At 40.9% G+C, this 14676-nt stretch overlaps 1 protein-coding gene across 1 annotated transcript; it reads right to left on the bottom strand.

Annotated features, from left to right (window-relative positions):
* Positions 1 to 1277: 1277 nt before the first annotated feature.
* LOC147963366 (B3 domain-containing protein Os11g0197600-like) lies at positions 1278 to 12710 on the bottom strand. The gene is made up of 7 exons (XM_087527871.1): positions 12325 to 12710; positions 11001 to 11160; positions 10569 to 10638; positions 10314 to 10428; positions 2713 to 3439; positions 2459 to 2622; positions 1278 to 1794 (listed from the first exon to the last, which is right to left on the bottom strand). Exons 1-7 carry the CDS (start codon positions 12409 to 12411, stop codon positions 1501 to 1503), a joined length of 1617 nt encoding a protein of 538 aa, XP_087383997.1. The 5' UTR covers positions 12412 to 12710; the 3' UTR covers positions 1278 to 1500.
* Positions 12711 to 14676: the final 1966 nt, after the last annotated feature.

The raw sequence follows: 14676 nt of genomic DNA, 5'->3' as shown, positions 1-14676 counted from the left end.
TCCCTACCTTCTTCTGTTTGATTGTATGTAATCTCGCATAAGAAATAAGTAATTGTCATTTATATGTCTCCCAGGAACGAACACGCTCTAGGTTGGGCTAATGATCTCAGGCAGAAAAACTTGAAGTCCGTCAGCCATCATTTTTTAGATTACCTTGTACAACACATTGCACAGACTGATCGGCCTAAACTGTAAAACTTTCTCCGGGGTAATAACCTCTGTAATCATGACAATTGCAGTATCATTCCAAACCTTGTGGCATAGATTTAGAATTAACAACATGTAATACATATGAAATAAGATCACCAAGCATCGACCAAAAACGCTTGTAAAAGATAGCATGGAGCCTGCCCGATTAGGGGCTTTAAAGTCACCAATGGCAAATAGGGCCCTCTTCGCCTCCTCAGCTGTGTATGGGCAATGAGGATATCATTCATGGCATACGTCACCCTACTATGCACTTGAGCTATCGCATTCATATTTAGCTCATGAACTTGAGAGGTAAACAACTCAGTAAAGTATTCATAGATGAAACCCCATCCGTTCCTTTATGTAAAGTGTATTTTTTCGGCATGGTGACCAAGGCATAGAAGTATAGAGAATTTAGGAATAAATTACCCTGGACTAATTCACTGGTCAGCGGCAAGTAAATCACTTAGACCAGGAAGGGAAGAGTTACAGGCAATCAGGAGAGATATACTTTCCCTTTATTTTGGAGGGTAGAAAAAGGAATTATGAGGAACTAGAAGAAAAAAATGCACCTTACGTTATGGAATTTTATCAGAAACAAACACACCACACATAAAGGAATGGAGGGAGTAGTATTGATGTCATCCATACCTTCATTCCAAAGTCCTGTGTCATCTAAATGCCTGTTAATACAATTCCTCTTTTTCCGCGCTGTTGCCACTTTATGAAAGATTGATGTATTCCGGTCTTCGTGAAGCAGCCAGTTAGCACGCGCACGCTGTAGCCAGATAAGCTCCTCCTGATCCAGGAGTTTTTCAATCAAAGTTTGCATGCACTTACTTGATTTTCTTCCTAGAATCACTTATCAACTTTTCACGCTGTAACTTTTCCATCTACTTTCTAAGTTTGTTGATCATTTTGTTTGGCCCCTTAAGAGTGTCCCGATCATCCATTATTAGTTGTATGTAACATGTTTCCCTGAAAAATGTTGTATAAGATTCGACGATGGGAGACTGGTTCCGGGAACTACTAGAATCCAGAATGTATTACTCACATAATACAGCACCGGAATGGCAGCAAGCCCGCAACATCATTTCTCGCACGATGCAATACCTTAAGAACCACTAATCCAACACTTCCATCAATCCGAGTGCAAAACATTGTACATACAGGTAGTTTACTAGTTTTGTTTCAAATATAAGTTTACCAGCAAAACATAGTTTATCAGGAAGTAACAACCGGTTTTGTTCCAAATATCCCTTAAACGTCTGAATACTCTTCTTACCCCGACTGACTATTAGGGTCCCCAGCTCAGTTTTGGATTGCAGCGCTAAGTTCTTGGTGGAGGTACTGTTCTATCAGGAGCTGAGCTCTGTAGATGTGCACCTTGATGGTCTCCTTGGCGAGGAGCTCGAAGACGCAGACATCGAACTTCTCCAGATTGTTGCCGATTGAGAACTGGCTCCAGCCGCTGCTGAAAGCCCCGGCGGAACGATGGCTGCAGTAGACGTATTCAACTTGCCAGGGCATTGCTTGCGGATCATACAGCGTCAACTTCTTGCTGGTGTGGGGAAGATGCTCCCTGACAAATTCAGATGGGATGACCTGCAAGACAAGGAAGTGTGTCAGGGAAATGGTAATCTGTGGTACAATGAAATTCTGCCTATTCTGTGACGAGTACTAGTTACTTTTCCCGACATAATATACTTGCGAAGGAAGCGAATGATTTTCAAAGTTGGCTATAAGGCAACATGTAATTAACCATGCAATAATGTGGCATCACTAATCACTAAAAGACCAAGAGCATCTGAAACATAATTGTTTTTCTAATATGAGGTTAATTAATTCAATCTAGGTTACTGCCGCATTACTACATTGGTGAGGTTATGTTTCCATGTTTTGGGCAAGGAAATGCAGCAGACCTGGATTTATCACAACAATCTGATTCTCTAGTCTATTAACACATGGAACAACAAAGCAGATACTTTAGTACTTGAGTTATCACATCATCAATGGTAATCCCGTATACGAAGATCAGAAGTAATGATGCAAATGGACGTTCAAATGAAATGAATTGGCTCGTGACTTTCTCAAGCAAAATAATCAAGGAAATTCTCTAACACTGAGCCAAAAACGAAAAAAAGGATATTGAGAGAAATAATCATGTTCGATATGTCCAACTAAACAATCATGTTCATGCAGACAGCAAAAAAGAATAGTGTGTCAGTCTTGATGTAAGTAGTGAAATATGGGGGGAAAGTAACATTACCATGAAAAATGAGTTGTAGGCACTAGCCGCCTTAATTACTTTCAGAGTTGAAGGGTACTTAGATGTAAACTTTTCTGCCCTTTGAAGAGCGTACTTCTTCTGCCATTCACTTACCGGCGACCTTTGTGATACTACTGCATGTTGCCTTTGAACTTTCCTGACAGCTAGATAGTGCAGTATCATTGGATTATTTACAGAGCTCGATTCTGAACAACTCTAAATAAGTACAATTTTTAATTTAAAGGAGGTTTTACCTTCATTACTTTTAAGGCTTGTTCGCGCTGACCTGTAAGCTCCAGTAATCTCCAACCTTTCTGATGGGTCAGCTGCATTCTTGTTCCTCTTCTGTCTTGTTGCTAACACATTACAGGTACCAACCAAAGATTCAGGCATTTTTTGCTTACCCTTAACTGATGCATTACAACACTTCTTCAACATTGAGCCATCTGCATCAATTTCTCCAGTCAGCTTCTTTGTGGTTCCATTATTCTCTTCTTGGGGAGCTACTCCATTGTCATATTCATCACTCTCTTTTTTTAACTCCTTTGAAGGCATTTTTTGCTTACCCTTAACTGATGCATTACAACACTTGTTCAACATTGAGCCATCTGCATCAATTTCTCCAGTCAGCTTCTTTGTGGTTCCATTATTCTCTTCTTGGGGAGCTACTCCATTGTCATCTTCATCACTCTCTTTTTTTAAATCCTTTGAAGGCTTAGCATGAAAAGCTGACGGCTTCTCAACACACATTCCATTAAATATATTAACTGAGAACTGTCCGTATCCATCATAACAGAATAATAAGAGGTTTCCTTCCCCGATGGAATGATCTATAACAAATTCCTTCCATCCATGTATAAAGAAAAATCCTTCGGTGTCTGAAGCAAGTTCCGCAAGCCATTTATTCCCACTTTGACCTCTTAGTAAAACCGACCCAGTTTGTTGATTCTGAAGGAACTGACTGAATGATTGTGGAATTTTCTACACAGTGTCACAGTATCAGTAATATAAAGAATTGTTATCTATTTTTCTAGATAACATATGAAAGCTTGTTGGCAATGTGAACTATATGTGCAATACAATCACATCTCTAAGACAAAACTATCAAGCAGATATGATATTCTATTTCATGTTAAATACCAGAAGATTGGATTAGAACTTTTAAAACGTATTGATTGTTTGGGTATATATGACTGAGAAAAACGAACGTCTTTAAACAACATAAAAATTAAAACCCTCTCCAAGAACAACCAGTAAATCATCATTTTTTTCTTTAAATTCAGAAATTATATCACAGCATAACATGTATTAAATAAAAGTTTTTGTCAATACACCGAAATGTCACTTGTTCCATCCAATATATGACAAATTTTACATATGGTGTATTGACACATGATTCTATCTTTTACCAAACCAAATAATAATTTTACATATGGTACGTGTTTATATTTTGGTAAAATTGTTTAACGCACCATTAGCACAGCCTACTTAATTAACATGAAGATTAGAGTGACTTTCAAAAAGAGTAAAATGCCGCTCGACTTGGTCCCTTTACTTTGGGATTAGTCAAGAGAATAAAGAGGCAATGATAATATAAGGAGATAAACTCTTTTTAATTCCCTGAAAAACCCTGATTTAACTTTAGGCAATTGTTCGAGATTATATGGATACCATATGATATGCACCCATTTGCGGGTTGCCTCTTCTGGTAGCTATCGAAGTTACTGTAACTATACCCATGTCTTCTCATTATTATGAATAAAATATGAGGTGCTTCTATGTTGTACTAATTAATAACTTTAGGCTGAGTTTGGAATGAAGAAGAGAGAATATGTAATAGAAGCACATATCCGTAGATGTTGCAGAAATACTAAGGCCAAAATGAAAGCGCAAAACACCAAGTGTACAATTATTTCTACCAAACTCGCACAAACTATACCACCTTTTTTTGTGCTGTCTTAATTTTGGCATACCGGCCCGATGGCTTGAGGATGGTATGTGAACGAGAGTGGATTTTGTACACATTGCACTCCTTATCCCTACCGTCCATCACTGTGATGGGATCTGTGCTAACCAACTAAATTACCATCCAAAAGATCCTACTATTAAACATTTTCTCTAAAGGTTGGAGAAAATTATAGACATATGTCATCATGTGAAAACGACATGGAATCTTGTGTAACCCTAGAAAATTTTCCACACAAAACAACCAATTTTGGTCCTGATATTTTTTCTCATGCCGTTCATCATCGCAGCACAGGCGACCACCCTCTCTGGCCTTGAGTATGGCTGGTCGATGTGAGGTGTCATCCCCGTCTTTGTGCCGTGCGAGACGTACTCGGCGTCTAGACTCTAGCATCCTCTTCGTACAGTCATGACTCTAGCGTCCTCTTCGTACAGTCCTCGATGTACTGATCAGTTCCAGGTTAAGATATTTATTTGCGCTATAATTTTTGCAGCTAATATACATATAATAGCATTAAATTTCTTTTAAATTTGTATTTTTGGTGTCAACTAATTCCTATCTCTTCTCAATTTACAGCGTAACAACACCAATATATGCAAATCGGCAGGATTTAGAAGATAGACTACAAGATACAAGTGCAATATTTAAAAGAGACAGTGAAGTTACCTTGAGAACTTATATTATTTGTTTTCCCAGGTTCAAACAAATAAGTATAAATGTTTACTGGTACATGGATCGCAACTATGGTTTCGCCTACAAGGATCAATTACATCAAAACTGACCAACACGTACATGCATGAAAACTTGTAGCCAAATCCCACAGTTACTGTCTCATGATCTGGCTATCCTTATATATATATACAAGCATTTGACGCAGCACAACCTAAACCTACTAGTACCTGGTCTTGAAACCAAGCCGGAGTCCACTTAAACTGGACACCTAAGCCCCGCTAGTATTACATGAGGACTCATGACCTAATTAGACTAGATTCACAAAAACAAAACAAAAATACTAATTAGACTAGTATAAAAACTCATTTTATGACGCGGCCTACACCTAACACAGCTGAAACGGCAACCTACTATTACTAATGCTGTAACGCATGAAGGACTTTAATTCCCGTTGCGTGTCAACGTGCAAGGACTTTGACACTTATCAACTAATAATTAATCAAGAATACTTCTAACAGGACACCGATCAAACGTGTCCTTGCCCTAAACTATTGACCATAATAGATGCTGCAGAAAAATGTTGGTAACGCTCCCTTTCTGCCGCCTCTGTCTCGTATTAGATTTACTTCTCATCCAATGATGATCTACCATGTTTATGAGATGTGCTAATTTGTGTAAATAAATTACTACATTGTTGCCAACTTTTTGTCAAATATTCATCTCACATGTAATCCTAACATATGGAAGCATAATTAGCATTGACACATGATGTCTGTCTATTCACTAAAATGAACATAGAAAATATTGTAGAAATACAGGCTCTGTACGATTTAGCTTTCCTGTCCTTTCATAGCGACTAGCAAGTTCTGATCACAGAAGATAATTAAATGACATGCTAGTTTCTGGTTGATCAATTTACAAAGTTTCCAGCACAGTTCAAATGCATGTATTTTGCATTGTGCCACATATTTTTCTTAGACCTATTGCCTTCAGTTCATTCAAATATTTTTCTTCTCCTCCAACATCCATTCATGCATGAAGTAAACAATCATGCAGGACATTTTTATATTTTTATGATTTTCCTATATGACGACAACATATGGTATGTTAACTGCTTTCCAATTATGTACCTTTTCCTGCAATAACTACGGATAACATGGAGAATTCAAAACTCTAATTATTGTTAGTTGTTACTGAGTTTCTGCATAACTAGTTCAATTCAATCATTGCTATTAGTTCATATAACCAATTTTTTGGTGTCCAACCTTCTGTAAATCATACATGATGACATTATTTCATTTTTTTCCATATTTTTTTGCCCTTCATTACCAAAAAAGCCAGCAAGAGGTGGTTCTATAAAGTGTTGTGCCCCTAACATACCCTTATATGAAAAATATGAATAGTTATATGTTTTAGTTTTCATCCTTCTGATGTGATATCAGTCTCTTTCGACTAGCATGGTTTCTTTGGATTATGAATTTCTGCCCCTTCAGCATATCCTTCACCAGATACTCAGATGCTCCTAAGCTTTGATCCACACAAGGGTTATAGTCATGAAAATTTCTGAGTGAATCAAGATTTCTACCTCACCAGTTAAACCACTCACAAATGTAAGAAGGGATTGACTAAAATAAATATGAGTTGGATATAAGCCTTGACAGGACCGAACGTACGTAACAGCAAACACCACAAAATAGGAACTATCCTCCAGGATCTCCCCAAGGACCACAATTCCTGTATGTCATTGCCACGTCTGTAATAAAATATATTTTTATGGGAAATAAGATGTCTGTTTTGATCATAAATATTTGCATGTAATTAGAAGCTAATTATGCATGGTCCACCCATGCATAATCTATCTATTAGTTATATACTATTTATTCAACATATGGATTCCGTAAACTAGACTTATTGTCTGTCAAAAAAGATAGTACTGACTTATTGTCAAGGCTTGACTTAGCTTTAGGTTGTCTTCAATAATATATATATGCATTGACTACCAATACTTGTGCACTGGAAAGGACTAAGTGTTTTGTTGTCAAGGCTTGACTTAGCTTTACGTTATCAAGAAGTTCCACGGGTTGGGAAAGCTGGAGCCAAACAACCAATGATAATTACACATTAGTGGGTTGTTTGTATGACTCCTACTCCCTCCGTCCGGTGAAGAGTGTACATTTGTCTTTGAAATTTGTCCACAAAAGAGTGTACTTCTATCTTTTCAATGCACTTTAAAGTATAAAAAAATGGTTCTCTTTCATCACACAGTAATCAAGACCAATAACATTGTATGCATGGTCTTCTTAATTACTACATGCACTTAGCTCATTGGAGGTTGGGTAATTAAAGAGGAGAGAGATGGTGGCTTGCACATTTTCAATGCATTTTTTACCCCACTCCATAATTTATCCTAATATTTCTATATGTACACTTTTCACGGACGGAGGGAGTATGCATGACAAATAATAAACTGGTGTTAAATTGCACCAATGTCGCCTACTTTCTTAGGATTCAGTTAGTGTCATCTTTTTTCTCAAAAAAATCATAATATTTGTGTTTACTTATTGACATCTCCTTACTTCCTAGTCATCACATGGGTCTACTGCTATTTTATTGTTGGGTTGTCCCCCTCACTAGACCATATAACTTTCATTATAAGGGTAACAATTAGATTCTTATGTAAACACCTCAAATAAGGCCGATTCCTAAATCTCAGATGAGCTTGTGTACTTTATTAAAATTAAATAGCAACATTAATATGGTTGCCTTTACACACATTCTTGAAAAAACATACATGCCTCCTGTATGGCGAGGAATTGAGCATGGGCTGGAATTGTTGAAGCAAGGCATTATATGGAGAATCGGTAATGGCAAAAAAGTCAGGGTTTGGAGGGACCCTTGGATACCACGTGCGGGCTCTTGTAAGCCACTTGGAGAGCGAGGAAGCTGCAGGTACAGCCAGGTGGCTGATTTTATATCACCAGAGGGTTCATGGAATGAAGAACGCCTAAGACAGTACATGATAGTTGCGGATGTACAAGAGATCCTGAAGATTAAAGTGTCTCGCAGAGCAAGAGAGGATTTTTTGGCTTGGAATCCGGAGAATGATGGGAGATTTTCAGTCAGGACTGCCTACCACATTGCAGTTAATCAGATTCAGAACCATGGTGGGGTTTCGACAAGTTCGAGACCAGATGGGGACCGACCCGTTTGGAGAATGTTCTGGAAAATCCAAGTTCCCCAAAAAGTGAAGATATGTGCGTGGAAGATGCTAAAGAAAGGGCTCCCCACACGCCAGGTTAAGAAATCTAAACACTTGGATGTGGTTGATGAGTGTCCGAGATGTGGCCGGGGACCGAGGATAGCTTTCATGCTGTTGTTGCATGCCCTACCTCCAGTGCTGTATGGGATGCTATGGGTGAAGTGTGGACTGTTCCAGCGAAGGAGGCGATTAGGAACACTGGTGATGAGTGGTTGTTCGATCTGTTGGTATCCCTCCGGGAAGAGGAACGTGCTAAAGTTCTGATGATAGTTTGGAGAAACTGACAGCTTCGTAATGATTCCATGCATGACAAGACGGTGCCTCCGGTCAAGGTGTCCAGGGATTTTTGCAAAGCTATATGGTCTCACTAAATCAGATAAAACTCAGTAAAGGCTATGAAATGCTGAAAGGAAAAGAAGTCATAAGACAGGAGGGGTCAGAAGCTCGGCCACAACGCGAAAAGAGTATCCAGGAGCTAGCCCCATGGCCGCCACCCCCTGAGGGATGGATTGCAGTATCCGTAGACGGCTCCTTTGATGCGGAATCACACACGGCGGGAGCGGCTATGGTGGCGAGAAACAGTAGAGGAGAATACATCATGTCGGCGTGTTGGTTTATACCACACTGCTCGAGTGCCTACGAAGCGGAGTGTGTGGCCGCTCGGGAAGACATTACTACGGCGCTCTTGTAGTCAACACTGCCTCTTGTTATTCAGACTGATTGTGTATCACTGGTAAAGGTTTTGGACAGTCCAGAGACAGATAGGTCGTGTGTGGGTCATCTGGTAAATGAGACTAAGGAGCTGTTGAGAGAAAGGGAGTTTGTATGTAGGCACATTGGTCGTTTGCAGAATAGAACTGCAGATTGCCTTGCTAATCTATCAAGAGTGGAGCAACACACCGACTTGTGGTTGCGGGGGCCTCCTGATGCTCTTAGGTGCTATCTAGCAGGTGATTGTACAACTATTCCTTAATTAATAAAGCTCTCTTTCCAGTTGCAAAAAAAACATACATGTGGTCGGTTATTCCCGGCCATGGTCTTTCATTTCGTTTGTTTCATACTTTCATATAACTAGATTCAGTTTTTTGTAGTAGTGTTTCTATTGGCCTCAGTGAATTGGTGTGGTGAAAATCTAAAGGGGGTATGGTATTTTCACCTATCAGGTATAGCCATGAATTATACATCTATCGTTCAAATCATTTGTACATGGGGTGTTTTGTTGTAACATGCCTAGAAAAAAGGGCTAGGCTGCCGCAATGCAGCTATCCTTAGAAACCAATTCCTTGCCAAATACACAAAATCGGGTTAGCTGGCACAATGAAGGAATATGGTACAAAGTCGCATTGGACTTGGAGACGACGTCGACAAGACTCGTAATTGCTGTTAGGATTGCAACCTTGAATGACGGCAGAGACATTGCTGCGAAGGCAACATATCTGGATATGTCACACATACCAAGAAAAAGGGCTATGCCACAATGCAGCTATTTTGAGAAACCAAATCAGACAATTAAGGAATATGCTACAGATACAGATGAATAATATGAACGAGAAAGATTGAGCGAAGAAATGTACTCCACGTGTTGGTTAACCCAGAAATATAGTAGATAATTATTTTCTTATATTCAGACCACGCATCAAGTCATCAACGCATCGTATTTTTTTGAAACGAAATGGCAGGAGCTCTGTCTACGCATTAAAGACTAGGAATGTGACACATCGTATTAGCTTTCTAATTCATTCTAGGTACTCCAAAATTTAAATAATCTTAGAACTTATCAATGAATCTACATGGAAACTAGATGTTCGAAGTTCATATTTTCAACCTTCATAACAACAATAGTGTGTTTCGAATGCTATACGACAGTCTTGGTCTACAGGGAATAATATTTCTAGATGATTCAGAAACAAATAAATAGTTTCCCCTTCTAGTTTAACCAAGATGCAATGTGGTCTCACCAATCGCTCCCCGTATTCTGGAGTGGAGAATACCCTGATGAATTTCTGCCCAAACTTCATTACTCGCCCCTCCTCCACGTCCCCTTTCACCCTCACAGCCATGTCCGTAAGGTTCCTGCAGAATTGGGCGTTAAGAGTCAAGCAGTGGCCAGAAAAAATCGGTGGTGGGAGACAGAAAAAGTGGATGAGGAGGCGGCCTGATGTCAGGCGCAAGCCGAGTCAGGAAGCGGTGTCCCTGGCGACTGGCGGACAAACCTGGTTTTGTGTGCGGGAATTCCTGCCAGCGGTACAAACTTTGAGGACATGTGGTTTGAGGAATGAGAATCTGTGACACGAAAAGTAAATTTGGAGGGAAATCATACGAATCCATAGGATTTTTAATACACATACTACGTACAACAGTAATGGACAAAATTTTTGCTGCACCTAGGTAGCGCTTAGAGATTGGTGTTTTCTACACCAATTAATACCATGTATGGAGGAGGCCTCTTAAATTATGACCATGCATGGCAACCAATCAAGAATATAAGTAATGTAATGTACTACAACTGAAAGAATGGGGAAAGTTATTTATGCAACATCATATTGCCGGCTTGTCGCTAACAATTTAAATAAAGGCATTGTACATAAACTCAATTCTGAACAGGTCCAAATAGATACCAATTTTAATTTAAAGGAGGTTTTTACCTTTAGTACTTTTAAGGTTTCTTGGCGCTGACTTGTAAGCTCCAGGGCCATCTGCATCAATTTCTCTAATCCGCTTCCTTGAGGTTCTATTTCCAAGACTCACTAATTTTTCTGACGAGTCAGCTGCATTCATGTTCCTCTTTTGACTTGTTGCTGACACCTTACAAGTGCGAACAAAAGCTTCAGGCTTTTTTCTCTTATCCTTAACAAGTACCAAATAATACCCATCTATAGACCATTATATTTTGGGGAATTGGTTCAGCAGATCATTAGTACAGTCCACTTAACACCAAGATTGAAGTAAGTTCCGAAGCCGTCCCTCTACTTTGGTATCGGTCAAGAGATCAAAGAGGCAATGATAAGAAAAGAGCCAAACTCTTTTTAATTCCATAAAAACCCCTGATTTACTTCAGGAAATCATTGAGATTATCTGGATACCATATCACATGCATCCCATTGGCGGGCTGCTCTTCTGGTAGGTTAATTAGTAACCCTAGCTATTCAAGTTACAGTAACTATACCCATGTCCATGTGTGCTCATTATTATGAATGAAATATAAGGAGCATTCTACCTTGTAATAAAGGGTGCCTGAGTTTGGAATGAACAAAAGAGAACATGTAATAAACAGTTTTATCATCATTTTTATCTTATTAGTGAATAGAAGCACGCATCCGTCAATGTTACAAGCATACTAAGCCAAAAATGAAAGCAAAGATATAATCTATATATATTCACAGAAAACATCAAGTGTACAACTGTTATAATCTATATATATTCACACTAAACCACTTTTTGTTGTGCTATCTAAATTTTGGCATGACGGCCCAAGGACTTGAGGAAGCTTAAAAACACAGCTATTGGTTGCATTTTCGGCAACAATCCCCACTGGTAGAACTAATGGTTGATCCTCCTGTCGATGCACAGGCTGTACTAGCTGACTGTAATCCGGTATGTGAGGAGTAAAACTTGCGCCCGTAAAAAAATATACTAGCACAGCATTCCACGGGCCAAAGCACTTGCCGGCACAAGTCCTGATCTGGGCAATTAGTGTTGCTCTGTGGCATCCAATCTAATCTTCTATTAGAGAGTGATAGCTTCAGACATACATCGATCTCATATGAAAATCGATCGATAACTTTCTGACATACACCAAGTTGCTATCCCGAGGTCGGCAACTCAAGCCAATAGCAGAAACTACTGTTGATACGGACCAGACTGGATAGATATAACTCAATCCCAAGGCCACCTCTTTCTCAAGAAAAATATCAATCAAACACGGCTGAAAATCCTGCAGAATTTAACAAAAGATTGAGCAATCCTCACCCGTCGCTCCCCGGATTCCGGTGCAAAGGTCACCCGTCGCTCCTCCTTCCCCCTCCCCTTCCCCTTCCCCTTCTTCATGCCTGCCATGACCGTGAGATCCCTGCAAAACTGCGGCAGTGGAGAGTCAAGTAGCGGCCAGAGAAATCAAGCGGCGGCGTCACCGGTGACGGGCGGCAAACCTGGTGTTGTGCGCGAGAGGGAGGGACTTACGGGGAGCTTCCTCCTTCCTCTCGGCGGAGCACGGGCGAACTCCTTTGGTCCAGGCCGTCGCCGCAGATCGATCAGATCTTGGTCGGGCTCCGGCAGTTACTGGTTCGGGGACAATGAGCTGTGGTTGGTGGGAGAAATCAAGAGTTCAAAAGAAGACGAGTGGAAAAAAAAACTAGATTTTTTTAGGGGTAAAAAAAATCTAGAGTTCAAAAAAAAATCTACTAGTGTTGCAATCAGATACTGCATAGCGCAGTCCGTCTCCAACAGCACACGGTCCAGCGACACACTGCGAGCCTGTCTCTCAGGCCAAAATATAGTGCCTGAGCTTCTAATGCCTCTGCATCTTTGCAACCCTGAATGTGAAAGCCTACGGAGAAAATCACGACACATATATTGTCTCTCCAATGGTGCCCACTGCAGCCAATCCCGAGGAAGGTACGAAGGACGCGTCAGCATTGATTTTAACATGATTCTTGGGAGGTTTTGTCCAACCCATCAACGGAGCTTGCAGATTTGATTCATACATCTTTTGTTTGCCTTTGACATTGTTTTCAGCTTCGGGTCTCTTGCACATTTAATTCTTACATCTCTTGGAGTCTTTCACCTTCGGGTGTATTCTCGGTGAGCTCGGCGTACCACGCGCTATGCCGTAGGCCCATCATTCCGTGGACGGCTCCTTTGCGGAAGGCCCCGTGCCCCTGAAAGTCAAGATCTTTGTGTGGCAATTGCCGCAGGACCGCCTCCCCTCTGGGACGGAGGTCCTTAAGCGGCACGGGCTGGGTAATGGCTTGTGCCCCCTTTGTGATGTCCCGGAGACCGGGTCCCACATTATATTCTCGTGCACTGCAGCGCGTGCCCTCTGAAGCTTTGTTTGCGAGGCTCTCGGGCCAGATTGGGAGGCCCTTGACCTTGTGGAGTTGCTAGAAGCCACAGCTAACCAGATCGGGCGGCATCGCCGTCTATTCTGGCTTATATTTGTGGTGATGTCGTGGACTCTGTGGATAATGCGTAATAAAAGGGTGATCGAGAGGGTTTTCCCGTTCCAGCGGCATCCCTCTGACTCTGTTCCTCTAATTCCCTGCTTTCTTACACCACTAGCACCCGTTATCTAGATATCGGGACCGTGATCCACTACTAGGGAAAAGCATATAGGCAGATGCTTAATAGTAGCGCGGGGTAGGGATCCCACGCTACTATTAAATAGTAACAGCGCGAGGACAAGACCAGCGGTACTGGTACCGCGTAGTAGCAGCACGGGTCTAGCTACCCAGCACTACTACTAAGTGGTCCCCACTGTGCGCCCCGGGGCTGGCTAGAGTAGAAGCGCGGGGTTTGAAACCCGCTGCAACTAATACCATAGCAGTAGCACGGCCCTGCACCCCGCGCTGCTACTATGGATACACGGGCCCAACTCCCAGCCCCGCCTAGAAACAACGTGGGGGTAAGCACCCGACGCTACAGCTAGTGGGGTTAGCAGTAACGCTGGCCACATGCCCCGCTCTACTGCCAAGGCACTCTTATCATCTCCCTACTGCCCGTCCCTCACTCTTCCTCTCCTCACCGTCTCTTCCTCCTCCTCCCGTCGTCGCCGCCGCTCCTCCTCCCGTCGTTGCCGCGGCTCCCCTCTCGTCTTTGCCGCCGTCGCGGACCTTGGTAAGCCTCCTCCCTCCTCCCGCCGCCCTCCTCCCTCCTCCCTCCACTGCCGCCCCCTCCCTCCTCCTTGGGACAATATTCATGAGCACTTTTACTACATAAATAGAAAATATATATTAGCAAATATATAAGAATGCAATGGACAATATTCTTTCATATGTCACATAAAAAAAACTTGTAATAGAATAGAAAATTTTCAGTAAAAAATTAGTAAAGTATAGAAAATTTTCAGTAAAAAAATTAGTAATAGAATAGACAATTTCAGGCATCGAATAGGTTTTTTGAATACAAAATGTTTTATGTATCGAATAAATATAAAAATGTTGTAGGTATTTACATTCACCAAATACGTTAAATATTTTAGGTATTGAATAAAATATATCAATGTTGTTGCAAATTATATTGTAAATTATTTTTATGTCAATATCACTTTGTCATCAAAGAATGCTATATGAGATTTAGTGATCCAAAATTTTTACTTGGTGTAAT

Source organism: Triticum urartu, chromosome 6A (genome assembly GCF_056163025.1).
Source record: "Triticum urartu cultivar PI428250 chromosome 6A, HENAU_Tu73, whole genome shotgun sequence".
Classification (NCBI taxonomy): domain Eukaryota; kingdom Viridiplantae; phylum Streptophyta; class Magnoliopsida; order Poales; family Poaceae; genus Triticum; species Triticum urartu.
This window is presented reverse-complemented; position numbering and strand designations above follow the sequence as displayed.

What these genes read in the sequence shown, in the direction of transcription:
- LOC147963366 (XM_087527871.1), bottom strand. Translation starts at nt 12,411, where the DNA reads ATGGCAGGCATGAAGAAGGGGAAGGGGAAGGGGAGGGGGAAGGAGGAG. An exon ending in AAACCTTAAAAGTACTAAAG is followed by an intron (nt 10,639 to 11,000) that starts GTAAAAACCTCC and finishes TTCGTGTCACAG; the next exon opens with ATTCTCATTCCTCAAACCAC. An exon ending in AAGCCTTAAAAGTAATGAAG is followed by an intron (nt 2,623 to 2,712) that starts GTAAAACCTCCT and finishes TGCACTATCTAG; the next exon opens with CTGTCAGGAAAGTTCAAAGG.